At 38.7% G+C, this 27,880-nt stretch overlaps 2 protein-coding genes across 4 annotated transcripts in view; one reads left to right on the forward strand and one right to left on the reverse strand.

The window, feature by feature from the left end:
• The first annotated feature begins 522 nt into the window (after positions 1–522).
• aph1b (APH1B gamma secretase subunit) lies at positions 523–8,618 on the forward strand. The gene is made up of 6 exons (XM_072660880.1): positions 523–865; positions 1,907–2,077; positions 4,326–4,399; positions 4,501–4,623; positions 4,710–4,837; positions 7,107–8,618. The coding sequence occupies exons 1-6, from the start codon at positions 753–755 to the stop codon at positions 7,272–7,274; spliced, it is 777 nt and encodes a 258-aa protein (XP_072516981.1). The 5' UTR covers positions 523–752; the 3' UTR covers positions 7,275–8,618.
• Positions 8,619–25,011: 16,393 nt separating this feature from the next.
• dok4 (docking protein 4) overlaps positions 25,012–27,880 on the reverse strand; it is a 49,860-nt gene continuing 46,991 nt past the window's right edge. For all 3 annotated transcript variants that reach the window (XM_072660794.1, XM_072660795.1, XM_072660796.1), the window contains exons 5-9: positions 27,564–27,683; positions 27,109–27,298; positions 25,565–25,703; positions 25,326–25,443; positions 25,012–25,239 (exon numbers count right to left, since the gene is read on the reverse strand). In XM_072660794.1, the coding sequence (XP_072516895.1) occupies positions 25,118–25,239; positions 25,326–25,443; positions 25,565–25,703; positions 27,109–27,298; positions 27,564–27,683 (689 nt within the window). In that variant the 3' untranslated portion in view covers positions 25,012–25,117. The remainder of the gene's footprint in view (positions 25,240–25,325; positions 25,444–25,564; positions 25,704–27,108; positions 27,299–27,563; positions 27,684–27,880) is intronic.

Consider the following 27,880-nt stretch of genomic DNA (forward strand, 5'->3'; position numbering starts at 1 on the left):
GTTTTTATTTATTTATGCTGTAATTATACATAGTTATATGAATAAATATTTGTTCCAAGGCACTGTGTAAGACATTGTTCTTCAATATTTAAAGGGACAACAAAGAAAATGAAATGTTAAAACAGCTCATTTTTGTAAGCTTCTTTGGAGCTCAGTAGCTCAATCTTAAATCCTGAGTTCCAAATCAGTTCAAGCAATGTTTACTTTAACGTTCTTTAAAGAGCCTGTTTAATATGTTTGTGTATCTTTTCTTGGGATAATTATCTCTCTCTCTCTCTCTCTCTCTCTCTCTATATATATATATATATATATATATATATATATATATATATATATATATAATGTCCTCTCTCGTGCTGCATACGGCTAAATAAAAAGGAACCAAAAAGCCAAAAAGTTACATTAAACATTTTCCAAACTTTTAATTCAGCAGATAAGCAAACAAAGACGCATTTAAAAATGACCGACTGTGCCTTTAAGACGTGCTTGCTCATGTGACAGAGAACAGGAAGCAAAAGCAACTCATCGGTTCTGGAATCATCAGGCGTAGGATTACACAGTTTCAACCTATTTTCAGGAAAAGTGGACGTTAATCCGTGAATTACTGCTCGCCTATGCAACCATTTTAAAGCATAACCCTATGGACTATCGGGAAAAGCATTTTATATCTCTTTCAAAAAAATCAGGTTGCATGAAGAGGAAGAGTAGAGCAGGATTATCCATTTAGCTAGCTAACCCACTTCAACTGCAGTATGACAACAGCTGTGTTTTTTGGCTGTACGTTTATAGCGTTCGGCCCAGCCATAGCACTGTTCTTGTTTACAATTGCTCGAGATCCTCTTCGAGTGATCTTTCTTATTGCAGGGTAAGTGTTAAAGCATTGCGCACTCGTGTGTGTGTGTTTGTGTTAGCTAGAATGCTCGCCTGCTAGCCACCTAGCTGCCGGTGGCAGGGTGGTAATTTTACACTTCCAGGGTGTTCCAGGGTGCTCGCTAGCAAGTCAGGCTGAGATTGATTCAGGCATCACTTAGCCAAAATGCTCGTCACTCTCGTGTAGCTGCCTAATACTTAAATGAGCTAACTTAACGTCGTGCTGAAGTTAGTTAGCCGGTGACTCAAAATCATCAGGTAGTCAGGGGACAATCACATGAGTTGAAAGTTAGAGTGTAAGCTGTAACACAGTTAAGCGGAATTAAAAAGAATGACATACCTGTTTTGATGTGAATAATGGGCATTTTATTGCCTTCTGAATTGCGTTGATTAAAAAAAATACTGGTAAATCTAAAAACAATCTCCCTGTTTATGGCATTTAGCGGCATTCAGTTTTTTATAGGTAAGTATTGTGTTAAATGATTAAAACGTACATATTGGTGTAGCTTTGTGGGGGGAATAAAACCCTAGTCTTCCACTGGGAGGATTAGCTAGTTGTTACACGTTCGCTACACCAACTGTCCACACACTGAACCATCCCTCTACCGAATTTGGTAGTTAGAACTATTTGTGACTATAACTATAGACTATTTGTGGTATACATTTCTATGATGTAGCATTTAGACTCTTATTAAACACTTCATTCATTTTTCATTTTATACCAACACTCTAGTAGAATTTAATATTGTTGGTAATTACATAACGTTTTAACCAGCTGTGTAGCTACTGATTGTGTTAATTACCCGGATGTTATGTCCTAGCAAACGGTTCATTTTTGCTTTCACACAGATACGTTTTTATATATTTTCTCGCACAACAGTGTAAATGCTGCTAGGGAGAAGGGCTAAAGCTTGTGTAACGTCACATTTTCTGAAGAGCTCAGCTCTTATTGATTCTCAGCGGTGTCTGTTATTGTACTCCTCTTCTTCTAAGAGGGGGCGGAGTGGTGTGGTGTTTACAGTGTTCTCTTTTGCAGGGCATTCTTTTGGCTGGTGTCTTTGTTGCTCTCTTCGTTAGTATGGTTTGTTACTGTACAGATGAGCAACAAAGACAGTGCCACACAGCAGAAAGGTCTCCTCATATTTGGAGTGGTGCTTTCTGTGTTGCTTCAGGAGGTTTTCCGATTTGCCTACTACAGACTACTGAAGTAAGCATAAAGAGTTACTTCCATCAGAACTTCCTTCTGTCAATTGCATTGTCATGTTATTGTTGTAGCTTGGTGAATATTGAAAAAGGTGTATTGTATAGACTAACAGGATATGACTAAGATCTGGATGTATGTGGAAAAAAATCTCTGTGTTTTTTGAGAAGCCAAGCAATCTTTTAAGCCAAGTATTTTCCTAACATCAAATTCAGAATCTTCTTCTGATCTATATTAAACTGTTATATATTTGTAATTTCAATCATTATTGTTATAAGTAATTAATGAAAAAAAAAAAAACACTATTGGTCTGTGTGCCTCCCTTTCCCTCTAGTATGTTTTTAGTGAAGTGAAACGGGTAAAATACTATGATAACATCATTAAGCAAAAATACTTTCTAGGTCATCTGAAATACTTTTACATCCCACTTTAACATACACAATTTTACAAATTTCACCTGAAACTTCACCACTGTTTTAAATGATCCTAGTTTATTATTAAAACAATAAACAGAACACATGACAATATATAGTGGGGGGAAAAAGTATTTAGTCAGTCACCAATTGTGCAAGTTCTCCCACTTAAAAAAATGAGAGGCATGTAATTAACATCATAGATAGACCTCAACTATGAGAGACAAAATGAGAGAAATTCTGAAAATCACATCTGATTTTTAAAGAATTTATTTGCAAATAATGGTGGAAAATAAGTATTTGGTCACCTACAAACAAGCACAATTTCTGGCTGTCACAGACCTGTAACTTCTTCTTTAAGAGGCTTCTCTGTCCTCCGCTCATTACCTGTATTAATGGCACCTGTTTGAACTCGTTAACAGTATAAAAGACACCTGCCCACAACCTCAAACAGTCACACTCCAAACTCCACTATGGTGAAGACCAAAGAGCTGTCAAAGGACACCAGAAACAAAATTGTAGACCTGCACCTGGCTGGGAAGACTGAATCTGCAATAGGCAAGCAGCTTGGTGTGAAGAAATCTACTGTGGGAGCAATAATCAGAAAATGGGACTGCTAATCTCCCTTGATTAGGGGTTCCATGCAAAATCTCAGCCCGTGGGGTCAAAATGATCACAAGAACGGTGAGCAAAAATCCCAGAACCACACGGGGGGACCTAGTGAATGACCTACAGAAAGCTGGGACCAACGTTACAAAGGCTACCGTCAGTAACATACTATGCCACCAGGGACTCAAATCTTGCAGTGCCAGACGTGTTCCCCTGCTTAAGCCAGTACATATCCGGACGCGTCTGAAGTTTGCTAGAGAGCATTTGGATGTTCCGCAAAAGTATTGGGAGAATGTCTTATGGTCAGATGAAACCAAAGTAGAACTGTTTGGTACAAACACAACTCGTTGTGTTTGGAGGAGAGTGAATGCTGAGTTGCATCCAAAGAACACCATACCAACTGTGAAGCATGGGGGTGGCAACATCATGCTTTGGGGCTGTTTCTCTGCAAAGGGACTAGGACGACTGGTCCGTGTACATGAAAGAATGAATGGGACCATGTATTGTGAGATTTTGAGTGCAAACCTCCTTCCATCAGCAAGGGCATTGAAGATAAAACGTGGCTGGGTCAACAAAGGAGTGGCTTCGTAGGAAGCATTTCAAGGTCCTGGAGTGGCCTAGCCAGTCTCCAGATCTCAACCCCATAGAAAACTTTTGGAGGGCTTTGAAAGTCTGTGTTGCCCGCCGACAGCCCCAAAACATCACTGCTCTAGAGGAGATCTGCATGGGGGAATGGGCCAACATACCAGCAACGGTGTCTGTCATTGCCAACAAAGGATATATAACAAAGTATTGAGATGAACTTTTGTTATTGACCAAATACTTATTTTCCACCATTATTTGCAAATAAATTCTTTAAAAATACATTCTTTTTTAAATGTGATTTTCTGATTTTTTATTATTTTTTTTTCTAATTTTGTCTCATAGTTGAGGTTTACCTGTGATGTCAATTACAGACCTCTTTCATCTTTTTAAGTGGGAGAACTTGCACAATTGGTGACTGACTAAATACTTTTTTTCCCCCACTGCAGGTGATACAGCTTGTCACACTTTACCAGTATTTATCATTTGTCTTGATTATTATTAGTACAAACAATAATGATGACAATATTGTTACTGTTACATTTTTTTTTAAATAGTGTTCTATGCTACTGTACTATTTATTACATATTCTTCATGCCTTGCTAAAAAGCCCATGTACTGATCTTAAATTTGCTGTATATCTTTCATAGGAAGGCTAATGAAGGCCTACTGGCCATCAGTCAAGAAGACACCATGCCCATCTCTGTTCGTCAGCTAGCTTATGGTAGTATCACACTAAATGAATGGCTATTCATATTTAATCTTTAGAACTGTGTCGGATCACATAGTTTGGAAATAATCTTTTTGTGCATGTATGTTATCTAGTTTCTGGCCTGGGCTTTGGATTCATGAGCGGAGCATTTTCAGTGGTCAACATCCTCTCTGACTCAGTAGGCCCTGGGACTGTGGGTATCCATGGTGACTCCCAGCATTACTTCATATCTTCAGGTAGTGGAGTTAAAAATGTTTATACCTTCATGATGTTTTTTGGTTCATCCAATCTTTTGGTTTTAAACTGTTTTTCTGTTTTATAGCTTTCATGACACTGGCCATAATCCTGCTGCACATGTTCTGGGGGGTGGTGTTTTTTGAGGCATGTGAGCACAAGAGATGGTGGTCCCTTGGAGCTGTGGTCTGCAGTCATCTGCTAGTGTCATGTCTGGTAAGGAAGCACACGCATGCAATCTTTCTTACTCATTCATTATGTTACAGTTAGATGCAAATACATAAAATGTGATATTATTGCAGATATCACTTGAAATGACCTTAAGTTGTGGCTTGTAGCCTGGCAGATATACGGGTTTGCTACAAATATCCATTTATATAGACCTAAAGGCAAATCAGATCACTTGTTAAGGCAAAATCTTACAGAGCTGTGCTGGTTTAACTATTTCGCTGTATTTGGCAGGCTAAACTGAACAAATCTGAACTGAAGATTGTTGTTTCAAGTATTACAAAACATTCAAATTATAATCCAAACATGATCTTTGCATGATTAACCTGTCAAAATTAACCCCCAACACAAAAAAGAATGATGAGAGAATGATATAATATAATGTAAAAAAGAGACAATTAACAAACAAAATTGCAAAGGGTTGAGGGTATCTCCACTCCCTTATACAGTATTAATATTACTTATATAAGATGTCATAGGAGATTTCTTAATTAAGTTGTTTGAGCTTAAGAAGTGTGTCTTTTGACATCCTTCAATGGAAGTAGTTTTAGAGTATTTCCATTGGCCCATTCATCATTAAATTGTAATGTTGACATGTAAGAGACTGTCCCAAAAAGTGGAAAAACCATTAAATATAGAGATGCAGGAGTTTGTTTTTGCATGACTAAGATATGATATATCAATGTACTGTTTCAGCCACAAAATATTCATATAAGTCAGGCCATGATTTCAGTGAAGGGGAAGTCTGACCTCCAGAGACTTTTAAAGTCATCAGTTGGAGTATCTGCTTTAAGACTGGGTGGAATACATCAAACATGAAAAGAGCCTTCTTGTCTTGAAAGATAAATACAGTGTAATAAATAACACTATCAGCAGTAGATGTTTTAAATTGAATATGCATTGAATATTGATTTGCCTGCTGGGCTCTCACTCTGGTAACAGGGGAATAGCAAATGTATTAATAATAATAGTAATAATAATAATAATAATACCCCCAGTGAGCAAGCCAATGGTGACAGTGGCAAGGAAAAACCCCCTCAGAGCTGGAGGAAGAAACCTTGGGAGGAACAAAGAATCACAAGGGGGACCCATCCAAACCATCTATACTGTTGAACTGCTCTGATCATAATCATAATATAATAATCATGGTGTAGTATAACTTAATATAGTCATGGCAGTGATGGTCAGAGTAATGAGAGTAATGATAGTTAATAGTGGTAATATTAAAAGTGGCAGATAGTTAAGAGTCCATTTAGGTTTTAACATGGTCATTAGGCAGGTAGCAATGGTAGGAGGGTTTGCCACTGGTCTGGCATGGGTGGTGGTGGAGGGGTCAGGCCTGCTGGTTGGACTGGTAGGTGGCAGCTGGTCTGACGCAGATAGAGGGGGCCTCAGCGGGCAGTCTTCCAGCAGGTTGAGCTGGGTGGCCATTTTACTCTGAGAAAATAAAGAGACCAAATTAGTTCTGAATGGATTTGTAGAGAGAATGTTGAGCAGTATCAGAGTGTGTCTAACAACTCTGGCAGGTCTGACTGTAACAGCCTAATTAAAAGGAGAGAGACAGAAAGTAACACAGACACAGGAGCACCCTGAAACGCTAGCGTCCATCTGCTCCACTGTCCACAAACCTGAAAGTTGTAAGCAGTGAGATGACGCATCTCAGTATACTACTAATTCTCTGTGTCCGTGAAACCTTGGACCTACAACCTTTATCTGAGGGGAAACATTAATTACCAAAAGCTAAACTAAACAGATTAGTTTTCAGCCTAGATTTAAAGATTGAGACTGTGTCTGAGTCCTGAACATTATCTGGAAGGTTATTCCAGAGGTGTGGGGGCTTTATAAGAAAAGGCTCTTCCCCCTGCTAAGGTTTTGTGAATTTTGGGAACTACTAAGAAGCCAGCACCCTGAGATCTAAGTATTTTTGATGATTCATAAAATGTAATAAGATCTTGCAGGTACTCAGGAACGAGGCCATGTGGGGCTTTATGTGTTAATAGAATAATTTTGTATTCAAAACAAAAATTAACTGGGAGCCAATGCAGTGCTGATCCCTGAAGCTCTGTCCTGCATTCTACCATGTTTGTATTGCAAAGTACAATAATCAACCATGGTTTTAATGATGATTACATTTTAAATTGTAGTACTAACAGTCAATCATTTTGGTTCAGTAACCATTGTGTAGTTATGATTGCCAAAGAAATGTTGTTTGTCATCTGCTATCTGAAAAGCTTTGAATGTTCCTTATATGTTTCAGACATTTATAAACCCACAGTATGAGGGCAGTCTGATACCTACCTATATCATACTGTGTTTGATGGCTGGCTGGGCATTCTCTTGCGCTGGTGGCTCTCTAAGGAACCTCAAGCTCTGTCTCACCTGCAAGGACAAAGACTTCCTCTTGGCCAATCACAGGCCTAGATAACCTTTTAGTCCCAAACCAGGACTATCTCTCCAAAGACAAGAGCAAGGTGCTTATGGGGCCAGCTGGCTGGATTCACGGCTATTACACCTGGACTCTGATAGCTACAAGCTCTGGGATCTGGATAGTCTTTTGATGCTTTTTGAGAATTTTCTTTGTGTGTATCTGTCACTTTTTGTAGTCATCTTTTGTTTCCTTTTCTGTTCATATTCTTAATTGTGAGTGTGTGCGTGTGTGTGTTTGAGAGAGTGAGAAAGAAGGCGTGAACAGCTAGTATGAAACATTGGCCAGTTTTGAATGAAGCTGACTTTAGACTGTCAGTAGATTTGGTTCTTACTCCCTTCCTGTGTGCCTTCTGGGCATCGACTCATTATTTGGTACCATCCTTAATCAAGGTTTCATATTTTCTGATTATTTTACATTACATTTCTGAAACCATTATTCATATTTCAGTGATTAAATAATGATGTCTGCTATGCTGTCTTTCCATATTAACTCAGTTTTTCACAATCACCATTTGTCTGCATTTTAACTTGTGCCCTATAAAAGGCAGTGATTGGATCGGGTCAGGTCAGATCAAATGTATGTCAGTTTTGATGTGTATTTGTGGGTCAATAAAGCAGGACAGGCTAATTTTATTTCTTAATAACTAGGAGCATGAGTGATATATACAGCTGTTTTTTTTTTTCTTTTCTTATGAATCTCTGCTTTCACTACAAAGAGGTGTGAATAATGGTGGTTTTATGGGTGAATAGGTGAAAATAGGACTCTAATTTCACTGTTACTTTCAAAAAATGTTATTTTTCTTATAAGTTAATCTTGGCTGTAAGGTGTATGAAATATTCTTATTAATATAGTTTAAGGTTAAGTCATCATGTTCATTATTTGCAGTAAAACCACTGTTTAAAGTTTAGACTGGTTTCAGTTCTGTGTCTAATTCTAATCTGTGTATAACAGTTTCTGTGGTTTGTTAAACTGTCCTGCACCTCATGATTCCATTCTGATTCAGAGGGCTGCAATGCAATTATAAAATGATTAGTGATACATCTTTATGCACATTGATTTATTTTTGTTTAAAAAAAAAAAACAGATGTAAGCAATGTGGCAGGTCAACTGGAAGGTGGAAAAAAGTGGAAAGTGGAAAAATATATTCTACTTGTTTTCTTTAGTGATTTCATGATTTTGGTTTTGATCTTGTTGTATGATCACTGTATCAGTAAAATATCTTTCAGATGGGACACTGCTGTATCTCATCTCCAAAGTGTACAACATAGCGTGAAAGACCTTGTTCTCAACGCCAGAATACAGACGCAGATTTTTGGAAATAAAAGTTGTGTAAAAGCCAAAGTGCTTCCATACGCTAGCTTTTAATGCAAAAGGCGTCAGTTGGATTTCTCACTTCCATCATTATCATCTTTTGGAAACATTGCAGTAATATGCACTTCACAGACTGTCTGGGCACTGCACTTTCTCACGTATAAATTCTGCCTTTTGTGTTCTGTCAACATTATGTTATCAATTAACATTTAGAATTTGTATATACCTTTAACTAATAGTATATTATAGTTAACTATTATGAACATCACACAAATAAGACAAACTCAGGATTAAGAACATTTGTTTCCTTTATGTATTGGAAGCCAAAATATAAGAACAAATTGACACATATAAGAAATATAAGAACAGAAATAGACATACACATTCTTTGGAGGAGGATGATATTAGAATTTGTGTCATGGAGCATATCCAAAATCCGTCCCACCCCAAACCACAAGCCAAGCTAAAAAAAGTGGCAAGAATACTTAGTTTTTACAATTATATTTACAGTAAACTGTAAAGTAAACTGAAATCAAACTGTCATGCCAGGTCAGGTGTGGCAGTAAAAAGAAGCAAGATTTATTACAGGGCAGGGTAAACAAACAAGGTAGCAACCAAAGCAGGAAATGCTCAGCAGCGCTCAGGGCGGGATGGGGAATCAAGGGTAAACAAAAAGCTGTAAGCCGTGCTTGGGTGGGATAACTAGACAGGGAGAACAAAATCTATGAAGCAGTGCTTCGGCAAAAAAAGGGGGAAACAGAGAAGGGAATAAACAAAAGGCAGGTATTACCAGAGCAGGGCAGGCAAACGAAACGCTAGGCATGAGAAGTTTTCCCTTGAGCAGACCATGTAACACGCTGACGCATGAATGCATAGAGTCAATTCACGGCAGAGAACTGGTGTGAGAGTGCTACATCAAAGTCACAGTCACAGGTGTTAGAAATCAGGGGAATCCCAGCTCCTTCTATGGGCAGAGGAGTGGAGTCCTGGGAGCGCCCCGGGAGAGAGCGGGATAACGAGGGCCTGACAGTGGATAAAGGCAGGGTCTGGAGCACCACGCACCAGCATATCCAAAATGAACTGACACAGAGGGGAGGTGTTCAACGGCCATCAACACGGGACATGAGGGCTGGGGATCCCCTCCACAAATTATGAGCTAAGTATTCTGGTCCTTTCTGGTCTCATTAACAAAAGGAGTTGTGTGTTTTATCACCTGAAGCTCCCCCCACATTCGCACGTTTACAATTCTTTTCATGTGCCTCTTAAAGCCTGTGGTCTCAGATCCACTGAACGAGGCAATCTCCACTGACGTCCCACCTGAGCCGGTGGAGATAGAGGGGGCCCCTGTTTACACTGTTAAGGAGGTGTTGGATGCTAGAAGGCGTGGGCCAAGCATCAATACCTGCTGGACTGGGAAGGTTACGGTCCGGAGGAATGATGTCATCCAAGAAGGCCACCAGACAGTGCCCTAAATAGTCCTGGAGGACATCACTGATGAACGCATGGAAGACGGAGGGAGCATTTGCCAAGAAATAAGGCATAACCTGGTACTGGGCTAGGGCTTCAGTGGTGTATTCTACCATCGTCCGTTCCTCTTCCATCGTTAGCGAGCAGATATGGGGGGGGGGGGACAACTGCTTGGGACTCAGGGCTTTCAATGGTCGTGGACAAAAGTCTAAATGAGGGCCGGACCGAGGCAATGGGAGAAAGAGGATGGGGACCAGGACATTATCTCCCCATCAGGCCAGGAATATGGGGGTTGTGCAGACTACTGGCAGACAACTGAACCGGCACCGTTACATGGGTAATGGGGGCTGGTCCCACAGGCTGACCATCCCAGGGATTTTCAAAGAGTCTTAAGAGGCCGGATAGGTATCCCCTGTCGCACGATGATGTCAGCACATGAAGTTTCCCCTTGGTCCGCAGTCGATCAGGGCTGAAAAATAACATGGTCTACTCTGAGAGAATACTGGCTTACCAGACCTCTGGCTTACCAACCGGATAAGAGCCAGGGAACAAGACCTAAGGGGCTCCAGCGAAGCCTGTACCAGCTTTGTGAGCTCCTGGACGCCACCCACTAGTTGGGCGACCTGGTGCTGTTGGCCTGCCTGTTGCTGTGCCAGGTGGCAAACAGTCTGACACGCTCTGCAGCGTTTGTTGCTGTTGCCTCAGGAATTGCCCCTGGGCACGAACAGCCTGCTTCAGGGCCTCCATCCCCACTGTTTGGGGGTTTTCGGGGGAATAAGGGCCTGACACAAACTGCTTAAATAAACTTCTTTTAGTAAGGGATGTGAACAATTTACAGAAAACATGACAGTATTCTCAGCAAAAATACAGCTTATACATAATACTTACTGTGTATGTATTTTTAAAAAATATAGCTGACACAACAAATTATGTTGATGCATGACACATAAGCATATGATCGTACATACTTTCTCTCAATATGTAGTGAGGTCATTGATTGATGTTGACCATTTAAGTGTTTATCTTTAAGAGTATTTACAGAATACAGTTAAAACTATGAAAGTACACTCATAGTACTAAATGGTAAACACACATCCTTAGATAACATTGTCATGTTGGATAGAGTTAATAACCTGAACCTCAGTTTTGCTGTTGAAGTAGCAAGATCCTTAAGATCAGCTTCAGTTTAATCCAAAGGGGTTTAACAAAACCATCTCTGTACTCATTTAGGAATAACAGCCATTTTCAGTTGGTCCTCAATTTTCACAGGCTCAAATGTAATTGGGCAAACTAACAATAATAAATATGAGGAGTGTTTTTAACACTTGAATGCAGTTAAAGTTATATTTGTATAGTATATTTGTAAAGTTTGTATAGTTAAATTTGCTGTTAAAGGCTGCCTGAAGTTATTTGGTCCTAACATCTTCAAATGCTGTTTCCTCCCTAGAAATGTTTTCTGCCTTCGGAGTGTTCTTTACTTTACTTGACCTCCACATATTTTGAGTTTTCCTGAACAGCTACTAATCAACCCCAGACCTTGAATGTCATTAATTTGTCATAATGTGGACACACCTGGCCATAAAAAAACTGCTAATCAAATCAATGTCCAGTCATGTTTAGGCCTGAGAAAATGGAGGGACCTGCAAAAATGGTCTTCAATATAACTAAAAGTAAAAGTACACTTTAACATACACTTTTACAATATATTTTACAAATATTTACACACATTTGGAGTGCTTCTTTTCTGATTCATAGTACAGATGGTATACAGAAAAACATGTCAAATATGTCGAAATAAGAATCTGTATATAATCACAATGTCTTAAGCACTTGACTTTCTTATGTATGTTGAGGCCCTAAGAAATGTATTAATTAAAAGAAAATTTAAAATTTTTCTAAAATTAATATTTTGGGAGAATTATTAGACTTGTAGTGGCCAGTTTTAATATCCATATGTAATGTCTTCTTCATGGGGCTCAAAATGCATGGCAGTGCCCCTGGCTACCAGACAAAGCCTTTTCATCAGCCCAGCCTGTTCTGATGCAACTGATTGCAACTGTAATATTCTAATATTTATCTATCAATACAATATCTATACAATACACTTGTAGTTATAGGTGATTAAATCATGAATACAATGTAAAACAGAAACAATGTATGTGTTGATGTGTTGACCTGTATCTTTACACAGAGGACACATTTTAGTAAAAAGTCAATGACCATATTTAACCAAGAACAGCTTAGCATTGATATTAGCATTGATTACTTGAATTCCATAGGATGGCTAGCAGAATTTTCCATTATTTATTCTTTTTTGACTGTGTTTATAGTAACTGTTCTTCACTGCCTGTTAATGTAAAATGAGTAAAAACATTTTAATGCAGTGTAACAACTCATACAATTTTTTAAAAGTGTAACATAATTTAAGTAAAACTTAAAAATAGGGCCAAATGTAAGTTAAATAAGGTTCATATTAAGTTATACATGGTTAATACTGAGGTTAGAATCATCCATGACATTTCTTTGAGACCAAGCTGCAAAGCTGCTCATTGATATTCTCTTTTTAATTGTCCTCCACGTCACGTCCATCTACAGCAGTGTTTAGAGTTTGATTTCTGTTTCTGTCGGGCATCTCATAACAGAAATATTTCAGCATGCATTTGGCATCCTTCCTCATAAACACATACATCAAGCAGTCTGCAAGTGGATTCAGATACATCACGACTCCTGACACAAATCTTATATCTCTTAGGAAGGATTTTTTCCAATTCTCTAGAGACACAGAGATAAATATGTTACAGATTGTAATAGGTAGAAACATTACAGTATAATTGAACAGTACCAGCGCCAGGATTCTTAGAATTCTCATTTGTTCATCACGGGGGACAGAGACTGAACGTGATAGAGCTTTCCAAGAACCAAACAAGCAAAACACAGCTAGCGGGTATGGGAGAAACAATAAAATCACAGACATAACAAATACACTTTCCACATTTCCTCCTCGTATCATTACAATGCTAATCCCTATTTCAGTGAGGGACACTGACCAAATCAGCAAACAGATAAAAATGGAGTACTTTAAAGAACGACCCAATCGATACCAAAGTGGGTATGTGATCATTACGTATCTCTCAAATGAGATGCAGACCATGAAGCCAATGCTAGCTATCATGCCAAAGTTATAAACCCAGAATACAATCAAACGTTCTGTGGTGACAGGAAAAGTGTTTATGAAGGGCCTGAAACAGATCTGAATAAGATCAGAGATTAGAAGGTTTATGACAACCACAGGAACAACACAGTCTGTTCTGGTCATGTATGGCCAAAAAGACAACAGGAAGCTCAATAAAGAAAAGTATCCAGGTAATGACTACTTCTGCACCTGGAATATTGTACAAGACTTTAAATGTTGTGTCATTTGTGCTTTGAAACCATAAAACAGTCGAGCAGAGCTTGTTGTTTTGGCCAACTTGTTTATTGGTTTCTGGTCCTAGGTGTCCTGCTAGAATGAGGAAAAAGTAATGCTTGTGAGCCTGTTTACATTTACACAAATCAAATTAGAAAAACAAATACATTTAGTTTAAATTATGTCAAGAATGATTTAAAGTAAAGACTAAATGATGGCCAAGACTGAGCTTATATAGAATTCCGGGTCATTCCAAAAGGTTCACTTTTCATATTTTACTTCTCCACTGATATCTTACGGGCACTGAAAAACTGTGAAAAAGAGTTCAGAAACTTTCATTTCTAAACAGTTAAAAAGATACTGATGGTAAAAATGAAAAACAGTCATTACCATTGCCAAGTTTATTGACCACTTGGTGATGGTAATAGGTTGGTAATGATGTGTTTTTTGGGAAAAAAGACCCTGGGTCATTGATGTCCTAACACTAATGAACAGATGTACTTTAAATACATATACATAAACAGTTAAGTTAAATATTGCCATAACATGATTAAGACATAATTTATTAATACATGATTAATTGACTCAGTTCTCCAGACATCACTATTCTGCTTTTCAAAGGTTAAGACAAAGTTTTACCATATTTATCTCAATTCTTTACAGTAATCACAGGCTGTTGCGGTAATTATGAGAATGTTTGGAACAGTAATAGATAATTTATGACAGCATCGTTGTGTAAAAATGTAAAGTAATCTTTAAAAAAAGTAATGTGATTTTGTTTACGTCAAAGTTGAAAAGTTTAGACTGCCTAGAAAAGTTAATTTGGGTATTGTGTTCATAGCTTTTCCTGCTTTGTGCCCAGTAATTCCAGGAATTCTCCAGACCCACTGCAACCATGACCAGTAAGAAGTGGATAATGACTGAATGTTCTTAGCAGTGCTAAACCAAACTGTATTTATAATGATAAAGCCAAGAGGCAGCATATAAATACAGATAAAGAGCAGATTTACACAAAACCATGAGGAATGCCCTAAAGTCTTGGAATATGCTGTGAATGATTTTTAAAGGTACACTATAACCTAAATAAATGCAAAAAAGTAATGCAAAATTTAACATGCTCTCTTTGGGTAGGAATGCCCCCTATCTCTTCTATTACTTAGCACAATGCTAATCACTGCAGGTGTCTGTTAGCTGGCATAACATAATTACCAGTTACTGTTCTTCAGGCATGTTCAACCTTTCAGTAATGTTGGTATTAGCTGCAGTCCAAGAAGATGCAGTGTTTGACTGGCTTGACATGTATTAGTCTGCATCTTCCCAGTGTTGGAGTTATTGTGTGATGGGGGAGACCTCATATAAAAAACACATCATAAACACTCACATTTACTTCTGTGCTCCACTGATAACAGCATATATATGCAGTGGCAAGAAAAAACATGTGAACCCTTTGGAATCTTATGGCGTTCTGCATTCATTTATAGATTCATATAATCTTGCAGGTCTTTATTGAACACACTCATTCAACATTCACAGTGGTGAACCCTTGGAATTAATACCTGGTTGACCCCTTCCCCTGGCACCTATAACCTCAACCAGGCACGTCCTGTAGCTGGGGATAAGACCTGCACATTGTTCCTGAGGGATTTTAGCACATTCTTTCTGGCAGAACTGCTTTAGCTCTGACATGTTTCTTGGATGCCTCATGTGTACGGCTCTTTTCAAGTCTTGGCTACTCGGATTTTGTTTTTTATAAGCCATTCTGTTGTGGACTTGCTCCTGTGTTTTCGGTCATTGTCCTGTTGCATCACCCAACTTCTACAGAGTTTCAGCTGACGTAGAGATACTCTCACATTATCCTGTAGAATTTGTTGATACACTGCACACACTCTCTCTCTCTCTCTCTCTCTCTCTCTCTCTCTCTCTCTCTCTCTTTCTCTCTCTCTCTCTCTCTCTCTCTCCAACCATTTACCCCAGATAAAATGGGAAGCATTTTTTGCACAAAGCATTTGCACTAATAACTTTACTACCTCACTGGACTCAATATTTATTACACACTGCAGAATTTGCACACTACCGCCAATTATTTATTATTCTCTGTCTGTACTGTGTTGTGTTGTCTGTCCGCACTTGTTTATGTTACACTTGTGTTTTGTATGCACTGTCTATGTTGCACCATGGTCCTGGAGGAACGTTGTTTCATTTCACTGTGTACTCTGTATGTAGTTGAAATGACAATAAAACCCATTTGACTTGACTTGACTTGACTTGACTTGACTTCATCTTTCCTTTAATGATTACAAACTGACCAGGCCCTGATGCAGCAAAGCAGGCCCATGTTCCATCCACCATACTTTATGGTTGGGATGATATTTTCAGTTTAGACTCATGACCACAGATGTTAGCCTGTACCAATCTTTGGCTGTCAATCTGAGTTGTTTTTTTTTACCTCACTGATGAGTCTCTGTTGTGCTTTTGGGGTCATATTGACTGGGTGCCCACTTTTGGCAGAGTAACCACTGTCCCAAACTGTCTCCATTTGTAGATTGTTTGCCTCGCTGTAGAATGGTGAATGTAGAATCAAATGTGATTAAAGTGTAGATTTTCCAGCAAAGGGATTATTTAAAACATTAGCCATTTAGGAATTAAAGACATTTTTACCATATTCCATTTTCACTGATTCAAAAGTAATTGTACAAATCCTTTGCAGTCAATGACTACCTGAAGTCAACCCACGTGTCAGCCCCTCAGTATCACGCCCTCCCCCGGGGCGATTCCGAGCCGCTCACAGTCAAATAAGGACTTCCGCCTTAGTTACGTAATGTTTATGTTCATGTGTGTTTGGTTCAGTTGAGTCAGTTCATGTTCATTTACGTTCATGTGTGTTTGGTTCAGTTCATTTATGTTCATGTGTGTTTTGGTTCGGTTGTAATTGTTCATTATTTGGTTCGTGTGTTTCACCTGGGACTGGGGGTACTTAAGGAACCACCTTAACTCCATGGTTCAATGCCGAGAATTGTAGCGTTTGGAACCTTGAGGTCACCCGAGAGGTTCCCCGTACGATTAGAAGTATGTTGAGGTCAGCTTCGGCTCGGTATCCGCGTTCAGGAGCAGGTCACCCTGCTATCCACATTAGCGGCGAGGCTCGCTCGCTCACTGTCAGGATTCACTGGCTACTCACGTCCCAGCTGGGCGACTCATGCTCACAGCAGCACGCTGCGGTTCCAGGTTTGGTAGGCCTAGCCGTTTTTGCTAAGTAGATGGTCCCCCAACTCCTCCCAGTCCCAGGTTCGTTTGGTTTCTCCCTCTTGTTTGTCACATTTGTGTTGTGTTTACATTTGTACCCCACAGTTGCTGCTTCTTTTATTTCATTAAGCCCTTTTCTGTTACCTTGGTTTTTGTTAATAGACAACTTGCTTTGATTCCATCTCTGCGAGTGTCTGGCTTAGCACCAAATGCTGAGTTTCCTTGCTTAAGAGGATAGGCCTTCTAGGCCTTTACTTAAAGCATATTTTATGCCGCCACCATATTTGAGAGATTATTTAGAATTGCTTCAGATCACACATATTTCTTTGTTGATGGATAGCATACCATACTGTCTCCATACTCAGGTTAATCTTGATAATTTAGTTATGACTTAAGTTAAAACTTGGTTAAGCAGGTCTTTCTGTTCTTGAGTGTTACCATTGGTTTGCATCTTTAAGTAAACCTTCTGTTACTCACATTTCTTGGACAATAATACATCTACCTCTTTAGAAGTGATATTAACTTGACTAGATGTTGTAAAGTGTTTTTTTTTCTTCACCAAGAAAATAATTCTACAATCATCAACTTCATGGTGTCAGGATTTCGTTTTCATGCTCTCCCCTGGGGCAATCACAGGACTCCGCCCACGTGCCTTGTCAGGAGCCAGGATTCTGGAGGTTGGCTGCTCATGTGCATTGCGGTCACCTCCCTCTCGTTAACCTCATACATTACACCTGGGACTGTGGTTACAAAAGCCAGTGACTCTCACAAGCTCCTTGGTGTGAATTGGTGTTGCTTAGTGGTTTTGTTTTGTTCTCCCGTTTTTGTTTTTTGTTCTTGTTAGTTTCCCTGCCCTTTTACACCCAAGCTCTGCTTGTGGTTTGAGTTCTCCTTTTGCCCTCTGTCCCTCATGAGCTAGGCTCAGCAGTTTGGGTGTATTCTTCGCCATTTTGTTTTGTTTTATACCCTTCCCCCCTTTTACCAAGCTCTGTCTCCTCCAACTCCCAGGTTTGTTATTTTGCCCAGTCCTGCCTACGTTGTCAAGTTTGTTTTGTTTATCTGTCTTGTCCCTTAGTTTGCTGCTACCTTGAGTTCTCCTATCTTGTTTGTACACCCTGTCATGTGTTATCTTGCTTATTTTAATAAAGTCTTGCATTGTCTACTCCCTGCAAGTGTTCTTGTTTTCACTGCCATGCATGATCCAGCACGACAATCTCTATTTTAAAGAATGCACCAAATTGTTTATTTGGCCAATCCTAAAGCTTACATTTATATTTAAGACATTTAGCAAGACACCCTTATCTAGAGCAACTTACAAAAGTACTTTGCTTACTTACAAAACTCACAAAAATAACCTCAGCTAGTTTGAATAGACTAAAAATTCAAAGATACCTCTTTGTTAAGACACTACTAAACACAAGTCAGTATAGAGACCATAGTACTCTACTACTCGCCCAAGTATTCTCGGAAGAGGTGGGTACACTTGAAATGAACTCCTTTTTTCCTTTAATTTGTCCTGGAATAATGAGGGAATAGGTCACATCTTGCATGAAACCGTGGTCTTATTTCACAAGTGTGTGAAATTAGAGGGGCTATGTAAAATCAATCATTTCTAAATGGTTATTGTACTACTTTAGTTAAACTTTAACTTTTAACATTTTGTGCTAAGTGTAGTTAATGATTAGTAATCTTTAGGGTTTAATAAATGTCATGGAGCATAAAGAAGTTGTTAAATTAAGGATAAAAGATAACACATATGAACACAGGCACATATATATATAGAAATATTACAAACCATAAAAGCACTAAAATGCTGAAAAAACACCACTGATCAGCTGACCTTAAGTCAACTAATGTCAGATGAAAACTGAAATGTATGTAAATCTATCATGATTTATGTTTAACTGCAAAAGAGGCCAAAAGTTACCAGTTTCCTGAACTCACAAATGAATAAGAACCATTCCACCAAAACCTCTCATGAGGGTTCTGGCCTTCTGCAACATTTTAAACATGAAGAGTTACTACCATTTTAGCACTCAAGATAACGGCTTTTACTGACTTGCACACAAGGGTCAATGACTCAGGGAAGGAACAATAGTGCAGCCTAGGCAACGTAACCATAAGAAAATGGAGCAAAAACGCCTCTGGAGTCAAATGTTTTATCCATAACTGAGCTATGTTTAACACATTCACTAAATGAAATTACTCTAACCACTTGTAGAAAAAGGTTAATCCTTTTTACGAAATTGTCACAACAATTGTAGAATGATAACATTTAGGTACTTTGAGAAGATTTAAGATGATTGATTTAAAATTAATTTAAAATGCCATTACAATATTTTTTTTCCAGTGAAGACAAGAAATAGTCATACCTGGTGAAGTTTTCTGAGCTGAACAGAAACAGAAATCCTGGCGAATAGAGATACTCAGTACTCTATATATGTTGTGAAGAGAAGAGACACTGGAAACAACCAAACTCATCATTCATTGATTATAGTTTTACAGAAATGTATTTCCTCTGAAAGCTATTTCATAGTGCTACATAATGGAGTTAGCCATCTAATTTGAACTGCAATATCCGGCCAACTTTCTCAAAATTCAATTACACAAAGAATGGCCAATAAACTTACATTTGGATAAATTGCCTTTTAGCAGGCTATATACTTTTGCACTTTCCTGCACAACACAGATGTTTTACAGCAACTACGTAATACAGTCATATTTGAGAACACATACATATTTAAATTATTATTTTTATTTAAAAATAAAATGTAGACAGATTCTGCAGGCTTTGTATTCAGTGGGGGCAAAAAGTATTTAGTCAACCACTGATTGTACAAGTTCTCCTACTTAGAAAGATGAAAGAGGTCTGTAATTTTCATCATAGGTACACTTCAACCATGAGAGACAAAATGAGAAATAAAGAAATCACAGGAAATCACATTGTAGGTTTTTTAAAGAATTTATTTGTAAAAAATAAGTATTTGGTCTCCCACAAACAAGCAAGATTTCTGTCTCTCACAGACCTGTAACTTCTTCTTTAAGAAGCTCTTCTGTCCTGTACTCGTCACCTGTATCAATGGCACCTGTTTGATCTCGTTATCTGTATAAAAGAAACCTGTCCACAGCCTCAAACCGTCAGACTCCAAACTTAACCATGGCCAAAACCAAAGACTGTGGGAACAATTGTAAGAAAGTGGAAGACATACAAGATCATTGATAATCTCCCTCGATCTGGGGCCCCACACAAGATCTCATCCCATGGGGTCAAAATGATCATGAGAACAGTGAACAAAAATCCCAGAACTACACAGAGGGACCTGATGAATGACCTGCAGAGAGCTGGGACCAAAGCAACAAAGGCTACCATCAGTAACACACTACGCCGAGAGGGACTCAAATCCTGCAGTGCCAGGCGTGTCCCCCTGCTTAAGCCAGTACATGTCCAGGCCCGTCTAAGGTTCACCAGAGAGCATATGGATAATCCAGAAGAGGATTGGGAGAATATCATGTGGTCAGATGAAACCAAAATAGAACTTTTTGGTAAAAACTCAAATCGTGTTTGGAGGAAGAAGAATGCTGAGTTATATCCCAAGAACACCATACCTACTGTGAAGCATGGGGGTGGAAACATCATGCTTTGGGGCTGTCTCAGGCTGTCTCAGGACGACTGATCCGCGTTATGGGAAGAATGAACGGGGCCATGTATTGTGACATTTTAAGCCAAAACCTCCTTCCATTAGTGAGAGCATTGAAGATGGAACATAGCTGGGTCTTCCAGCATGACAATAATCCCAAACACAGCGCTCAGGCAATGAAGGAGGCTCTGTAAAAAACATTTCAAGATCCTGGAGTGGCCTAGCCAGTCTCCAGACCTCAACCCCATAGGCAATTTGTGGAGAGAGTTGAAAGTCTGTGTTGCCCAGTGACAGCCCCAAAACATCACTGTTCTAGAGGAGATCTGTATGGAGAAATGAATACCAGCTTCAGTGTGTGCAAACCTGCTGAAGACTTACAGGAAATGTTTGACCTCCGCATTGCCAACAAAGGTTATGTTACAAAGTATTGAGTTGAACTTTTGTTATTGACCAAATGCCTATTTTCCACCATAATTTACAAAACAAATCTACAAAAAATCCTACAATGTGATTTCCTGGATTCTTTTTTCTCATTTTGTCTCTAATAGTTGAAGTGTACCTATGATGAAAATTACAGACCTCTCTCGTCTTTCTAAGTAGGAGAACTTGCACAATCAGCGGCTGACTAAACTACCCCACTGTATATAGAAAATACACAAAACTTACAGAAAATATCTAATAAAACACAATAACCATTTATTATTCCATTGTATAAAAAACATCTTTTATTGTAAAAAATGCAAAATGTTGTACCACAAACATCACATGACACAAATGGGATTTTGTGAACTGCACTCATGCGACAGGGTTCCATCCATGACAACATGCTCTGATGTGAATCATTACTGTCATAACTAAGCACCGGCTGAACCTTCGTTTCTATTTTACTCCAAGTTAACTCTAAGAAAACTGTACAGAGTACAGAGTACCGTACTGTTCAGAGTGAAACTCAACATTTCTTGTTAGTTCTGCATGAGCCAGATGATTTGGGAAAAATGGGAGAAATACATGAAAACTACAGGAACTATGACCAGTGGTCACATTTACTTTTTAGTCTTAAATCTTAATAAGTGCTCAGTAGCAAAGACACATATGTAATAGATCACAGGTAGGCAGCTCCGGTCCTGGAAGGTTGGAGTCCCGCAGTATACTTTATGATGTTCCTGCTCAACCCCACCTGATTCCACTAATCAGGTAAATAGTAGGTTTAATTTGTGTGTTTGAACAGGAAATAAAGCACCAAATGGTTCTGGACCTATAGTTGCCCACTCCCGTCAAATGCAAAAGTAAAGAGAAACATTTTACATGTTGCTTTTATATGAGAAAATAAGTGACCAATTCCTCTAGAGAGAACAAACAAAAATATGTATTTTTTCCAGCTAGCAGAGAATGCTATTGGAATGTTTAGCAATGTTTTTAAAAGGTTCCAGGAGTGATAGCCTGTAACAATACAGAAATAATATTTCAAGAGTGTTTTGAAAATGTGTGACATAATAATGGTTGGAATCACAACATAGTTAACATTATAAAAATATTTGAATGAACAAAAAACAAAAAATACAATAAAAAAAAATACAATAATCTTAAAAAAAAAAAACCAGTAAACGTGCATTACCGTGTGTAGTAATATGTTCTCTGTAGAGGATGTTAACTTATTTATTTCAGAAAAAAAGAGAAAATACCCAATAATTTGTTTTAATGAAAAAGTCATTTGACCAGGTTTTTCACACATTTACCCACACCTTAATAGGTTTATACTGAATTTTCTTTTCCATTTTTTGTTAAGACTAATTCAAGCCCACATTATATTTATGAGCTAATTTCACATAAGATTCTGTTTGGAATGAATATCAGTGAATTTCTTTTACATTTGTACTTTTATTTTATTTTTTTCACCAGTGCTATATAAACCATACTTAATATATTAGCATAGGATATCATAATGTGAACAACATACATGACAAGAAATGAACTGTAAAGATTGCAAAAACAAGAACTAAAGATGATTTTCCCTTGAGGTGTGGTTTTACACTGTCAATGGTCATAGCCTATATGGCTCATATTCAGTGAGCTGTATTGTCTTGTTAATCTATAGTTTGTCTATTATTTGCTGGCCTAGAGATGAAACATTCTCGTTCAAAAAACAAAAAACAAAATCTGAGCTGCCCAGGCAGTTGGAACAAAATTCTGGGGTGGATTTTTACTTTTACTTCTCTCTATTAATCTAAAGTATGATTCAAATTCATTAATTCTCTATTAAGTTCTGCTCTGTCTATCCTTACCATCCTTTTAGCTCTCTGAACAATTACGAGGACATGGTTATGGCATGTAGCTCACATTTGAAATATTAGCGTTTTTATGTTATGTTCAGCTTAACTGTGGGAAAACAATATGTGATGATCACAGAAAAAGCTCAGCGTGGCAAAAGTAAGAAGTGAGAAACGGCAAAACCAAGAAAGGGTGCGCAGGACTCTAAAGAACTACTGGACACAACATGCATACTTTGCAGCACACAAAACTATCTTTAGGGGGCACATTTAGTCAGAGTATTGTCAATTAACTCCCAAGAGAAAAAAACAGAACTCTTTTAAGGTGTATTTCTTTTTATGAAAAGAACCCCCACACACACGTCATTTGATTAAAATCTCCACAAAGAACTGTGGAGGATTCCCTACAAATGCACTTTGATGCAGTCCATTTTCTGTTCGTCATTTAACCATACATACAAACAAACAAACACTCAAACAGTGGCTTCCCTTTTGCTCGCTAACATACAATCACTTGATTGTGAAATAAATAGTTTATATACATGAGCCTTGTGGAGTGTCAAAAATAGTGTACACAAGGAACAAAATATAGAAGAGAAACATGTGGATGTAAATATAGCCCTTCTTTTGTTTGACATAAATAATAAACAGTGTGTGTGTGTGTTTGCATGCAAGTTTATGGATTCCAGCATTGAAGAAGCATCACACATAAAGCTCAGTGCATCTCAACCATAATAGATGGCACCAAATCCCCTGGGACAACAAAAATATTAAAAATACACACTGTGTTAATCAGAGCCTCTATTGACTATAGTTCCAGAATCCCACCCAAGGGGAGTTTCTTTTCATTTGGCAGCTAGATGTCTAGCACAAGAAGGTTCACAGAGAATTGGATGGCAATAAAGAGGTAATCTGGAGATGTTTGCAGCACTAAATTAGCTTCAACAATAGACTGGGACCCAGTAAGTGAATCCTGAAACTCTCATACCTTATTCACAAACTCTCACAAACTGATATAAATATATGTTTCTTTCAGAAACTTTTGGCAAGTCACCAGACCTATTCCTCAAATATTTGCTGGAACAACCAGACCTCTACCTGATACGAATCCATACAAAATCAGGGGCGGAATAGGCATGGCAGCTGCAACAGCAACCTAAAAAACCCTGCAGATGATATCTTCTCTACTGAAGCTTGTCGCTTTTTGTAATATTAGACGTAAACATAATGAATTAGTCAATTTTAAGAAACACCTGCTACTAAACTAAAGTACTGCTCCTCAAATAGGAAATGAGTCCGATTACCCATGACACACTTAACAGTACAAAGTCTGTTGCTGTTTTTTTTTTATCCTATGCTTCTCACAGTGCCAGTGTGAATTATTTAAGCTGCAGATTTCTGGGCTACTGAAGGAAAGCTTACTGTAGTAAAATGCCATTAATTTGTGCTTTGTTGGTTAATGTAAATACATACACAAAAACCCAGCACAAGATATCACCTAACCAGCTCAACTGGGTCAATTCATAGTCTCTGATCTTTTATTTGTGGACTTGTGGCACTCACTGCTCTGACCCTCAGAAGATCATTTAGACCATATCGTAGCCCTGGTCTCCTTCATGAGGTCAGCAGCTGAGCAGTACCTTTGGACAATGGATTAATTACTTGGCAAAGTCTCACTGTAACTTACCCCAACTTTCCTGTCTATTCTTTCTACGCAAAAAAAAAAACTAAACCCTTAGTCACCACTCTTGAAAAGGCATTCTTGATAGTTTAAATTACCTTGAGGTGTCTCACTATAGGGAACAAGAGACAAAAGAAACAGTCAAACAGATCAAAGTAACAGTGAATAAAGAATGAGAGGTCTACTTCAGAGTTCCTCATGAAAGCACCCCTGTTTTTTTCTGGAGTTCCTCCCTCTTCTCCAGATTCAGGGAAGTGTCACATATGCAATCTTTCAATCTGAGGTTCTGTGTTTAAAGCATGACAGAAGTTTTGTGCTCTCATGCGCTCAAGAGTTTTAACACTGACAAGGTTAGAAGCTGGCAGGAAGGTGAAGTGGAAGCCTATATTCATCCTTGGAAGTAATACAAATAATCTATACCAAGGGCAGCCCTGCTACTAATCTCAAAAGTCCTCCACGGTCACAGGAGACATGCACTAACACACAGACAGAGACAGAGACCGTGCATGGGAGACAGAGATAGAGGCATTGTTTAATTTAAAGTGTCACCACACCTGCCCCAGATGATCTCTGTGGGCGACTGTTCATATCAGTTCCATCAATATGACAAAAACTTTGTGTTACTGATATGCCATGTCTGGAAACAACACCACCCAATCCATATATTCCATGCTGGACAGTGCATTTCCACTCAGGATGTGCCCTTAGCCGCTCTGACTGTCACTTGGGCAGCATGGTTTCTGCCCACAGTGAGAAAAGAACTCGTACACAGTACAGTTTGGAGGAAGGTTCAAGCACAAAACCCGACGATTTGTCCGTCATGCCCCTCACTGGCTGGGGTAAGTTGGGTAGCGTGTTGAGTGTTGGCGGTTGGAGCTGTGTTCTTGGGGAAGGTGTGCGGAAAAGAGGTCAGATTCTGCTCCTGGCTGAGAGCCGGGATACATCTCACCTGGAGACACATAGGGGAGAAGAGTTAGGACAATATAATAATCACCCGTTATTAGAAAACTATCCATGGGTTTCACTTAGCCTTACCATTAGCAGAGTCCACTCCTCCTTGCGTTCCTGTGATGTGGTGCCAGAAGGCACTGCGAGGCAAGATGGCTGTGGGTGTACAGGGGTAGGAATCTGCTTCTGAGTCTTTGGAAAGGAGCTAAACCAGTTGTTGAGAACAAGAACAGGTGGGTCTGTATTGAATGTACTTAACAAGTCGAATTACTGACACTTTTGATTACAGGAACACATGAAAGGTCACATGGTGAGGTCATGCTTACTCTACTGTTCTTTTCCATCTCCATGAGGACTTTCTTGTGCTGCTCGGCAATGGCCAGCGTGGAAGAGTGGACCCTTTGATAGATCTGCTCCCCTTCCCGTGTTTGGAAAGTATATAGGCCCTCACCACTGTCACACATCCTAAAAGAGACATAAAGAGACCACATTAAGTCAATAGGAGCACAGAGCACAATAATAATAATAATAATAATAATAATGTATAACATTAAACAAATTTAATTTGAACAGCACTGGCATCCATAATTTGTTTCATTTTGTGGCACTTTCATTAACAGCTACTCTATAAGCATCCATTTTTATTTATAAGCAAATTATTATTTGTTAGTATTACTAACACTAACATAGTTGTAGAAAGACAATAAAGGCATTTAATGATCATTGTGTTTGTCCTTCATTGATCTTTTCGGTATTATCATCTTTTAAGCATATCTTTTGGATCATTTGAAGACCCTAGTTTTTGAAAGATTACCAGACAGTATATTTTTTCACTGTTAGGGTTTGTGCTGGAAATGTACTGTATTTTTCTGTTTGTTTAAATTACATTACAATAAGGTTTCTAAATCATTTTCCACTAAAAGTTGCTGACACATACACATGTAATAGCCTCATCACCAATAGGGGGCACTGTAGTCTTGCATTATCATCCTTCATTCTTATCTTTGTCCTTTCAGGGGCACCCTGCAGGCGTTGCAAATCTTTCTTTATTATTTGATCAAAGCGCCGGGGGGAGATAAGAATGCCTCATCCACCACTGAATTTCCTCTAATCTATTCAATCAATCTCTTTATGAGGTCTTCAGTTCAACAGAGCTCACCTCTGCATGTGTCTGTCTCCTTCTAGAGGGGTGCTGGTCCGGATCATGCATTAACGCTATGCTACATAACCAGATACAATGAACATGATGCATCACTTTCAAATACTACTACTATTAATTTTATGTGTATATATACAGCTAACAATAACTTCTGATTTCATAACAATCAATGCTTTCATTTTATGGTTAATAGTGCTTATTAAATGGACCTTGACTCATACTGCAATAGTTAGTTTAGCACGGACAGCTCATAGGTCATTTTTCATGCAGGAGCAGTGTTGTTGGACACTGTCATTGTGGGGTCAGATGCGTGCTTTTTGTCCTGTAATTGATAGGAACTAAGGATAATGAAGATGTCCTTTATTGTTGGTGCTTTGCTAAGTCAGTGTTTGTTTTGATGATAAATTGTACATTCTGTTAATAAATGCTTAAATGTGCTGGGTAGTCTGTCAGGTTCCCTCTTAATTGAGGGACGCACTGCAGTAGATCCAGGCTATGAGTAGTAGTTCTGCTACATATAATCACTGTCACACAGCTCCATTTTTGTGTTTTTTAATTTTCTGACATAATTTTAATCTGACTGTGGTTCTTTACATGATAGCTGAAGCTGTCTGTTTTTTGTCAGTATCAAACACACTACTCCCACTGAGCACTGTAGACAAACAAAACTCCAGAACACCCTCTGCCACACTCTTATATGTGTTTTCATACCTTCCAGCCTCAAAAGTAAAACGGGTGGCGTCACGGCCGTAGCGGCGCAGTGAACAGAGGGGCCAAGTGACTAGCTTGGTGCGGGGGTTGTGGATGTCCCACAGATAGATGTTCTCATGGGTGATCTGCATCATGCACTCGCCGTAGATGTCCAGATTGGGACAGGGCAGCAGGAACACGTTAAACCGCTCTGGAAGCACCAACAGCGGGTCAGGCATGAGAGTACAGCCAACATCACAGAGACAGTAAGGTTTTAAATGCCTGTCCTGACTGACTGAATATTAACTGTACTGGAAAATGTCTGGCATATACAGCATATACAGTGTATACACAGTACTTATATATGGCCATAAAACCATTAATGTTACTATATATTCATATTACTTTGCAGAACATATGAGATTCTGTGTTATGGTTAGTACAGATTATGTTAAAGCTAAAAAAGCTTAACCTACCTGTGTGCTCACACTGAACTCCGGCTGCCAGAAGATCGGGTTCCCCCAGACTGATGTCATTCAGCCGGGTGCCCAGGCACTCGATTGACAGAGTTTTAAACCACTCCTCTGCTTCCAGCTCTAGTGGACAGAACACATACATACAGATTTAGATGAGATAATTGTACTGTGCAATGTATTCACTGCTGGCTACAGTATAGTGTACTGGGTATTATTACAGTGTAAATATGAAGGCATGAAAGGCAGTAAAGTAACTGTGTAGTCTTATGTTCAGTTCTAAATGAAAACTACCCACATACTAATGATGTAAATAAACA

Source organism: Salminus brasiliensis, chromosome 17, assembly GCF_030463535.1.
Source record: "Salminus brasiliensis chromosome 17, fSalBra1.hap2, whole genome shotgun sequence".
NCBI classification, from domain to species: Eukaryota; Metazoa; Chordata; class Actinopteri; order Characiformes; family Bryconidae; genus Salminus; species Salminus brasiliensis.